Source organism: Dioscorea cayenensis, chromosome 13, assembly GCF_009730915.1.
Source record: "Dioscorea cayenensis subsp. rotundata cultivar TDr96_F1 chromosome 13, TDr96_F1_v2_PseudoChromosome.rev07_lg8_w22 25.fasta, whole genome shotgun sequence".
Taxonomy (NCBI): Eukaryota; Viridiplantae; Streptophyta; class Magnoliopsida; order Dioscoreales; family Dioscoreaceae; genus Dioscorea; species Dioscorea cayenensis.
Window position 1 is genome coordinate 432,744 of NC_052483.1, and position 1,277 is coordinate 434,020.

The following is a 1,277-nucleotide window of genomic DNA, read 5'->3' on the forward strand; positions in this document are numbered from 1 at the left end:
TAGACTTTGAAGAAGTATTTGCGCCGGTAGCCCGATTGGAGACTGTTCGTCTCTTCCTAGCCATTGGAGCACAAAGGAAATGGTGTATTTATCAGCTCGACGTCAAGACCACATTCCTAAATGGCGAATTACATGAAGAGGTCTTCGTAATGTAGCCAGAAGGTTTTATTATCAATGGAAAGGAAGATCAGGTATACAAGCTCCGCAAGGCCCTGTATGGACTTTGCCAAGCCCCCAGAGCTTGGTACAGCCGTGTTGATGACCATTTTATACAAATGGGATTTGTGCGCAGCGCTAACGAGCCCAATGTCTACCAAAAGTGTCAAGAAGATGAAGACACTCTACTTTTGTGCTTGCACGTAGATGACATAATTTATATGGGGTCTTCAGAAGAGATGTTAAGAGAGTTCAAAGATACAATGTTAAAGACTTTTGAGATGACGGACTTGGGTCCCATGAGATACTTCCTTGGCTTGGAAGTGAAGCAGCTGAATGGGTCTGTATTTGTATCACAACGCAAATATGCTGAAGACCTTCTCAGCAAAACTGGAATGCAACACTGCAAACCAGTTAGTACACTAATGAACTCCAATGAATGGTTCCACTTGCAGGATAGTTTAGGTAAAGCTGAACCTTCAAAATATAGAAAGATTGTTGGAGGATTGCTCTACCTCACTCACACACGACCGGACTTGATGTATGCTGTATCAGTTGTGTCCCGGTTTATGCAAGCTCCAAGCATGCACCATTTAGGAGCAGTTAAAAGAATTTTGAGATATGTGAGTGGGATAGTCAGTTATGGCATTCAGTATATGAAGAATGAAGAATTCAAGTTGATGGGCTATTCAGATAGCGACTGGGGAGGATGTCAAAATGATCGAAAAAGTACCACAAGGTGGATTTTCTCACTGGGATCCGGTGCTGTGGCTTGGTGCTCAAAGAAACAATCTATCACTGCGTTGTCAAGCACCGAGGCAGAATACATTTCAATTACCTCAGCATCCTGTGAAGCAGTTTGTTGCGTCGTCTCATGGAAGACTTAGATGTGAAACAGAATTGTCCAACTGATATCTTCTGTGACAACAAGGCAGCAATACAGATAGCTAAAACCCCAGTCATGCATGGGAGAACAAAGCATATCGACACCCGTTATCATTTCACACAAGAACTCATAAAGGATGATCAAATTATCATAATGCAGTGTGGAGCAAACGAATAAGTTGCTGATGTTTTTACAAAGGCTCTGCCAAAGCACAAGTTTGAATTCTTCCGTGAAA

General features: G+C 42.4%; 1 protein-coding gene across 1 annotated transcript; it reads left to right on the top strand.

Annotated features, from left to right (window-relative positions):
• The first annotated feature begins 275 nt into the window (after positions 1-275).
• Positions 276-1,043, top strand: LOC120274897 (secreted RxLR effector protein 161-like). Its single transcript, XM_039281439.1, has one exon. It carries the CDS (start codon positions 276-278, stop codon positions 1,041-1,043), a length of 768 nt encoding a protein of 255 aa, XP_039137373.1.
• Positions 1,044-1,277: the final 234 nt, after the last annotated feature.

What these genes read in the sequence shown, in the direction of transcription:
- LOC120274897 (XM_039281439.1), top strand. Translation starts at nt 276, where the DNA reads ATGGGATTTGTGCGCAGCGCTAACGAGCCCAATGTCTACCAAAAGTGT.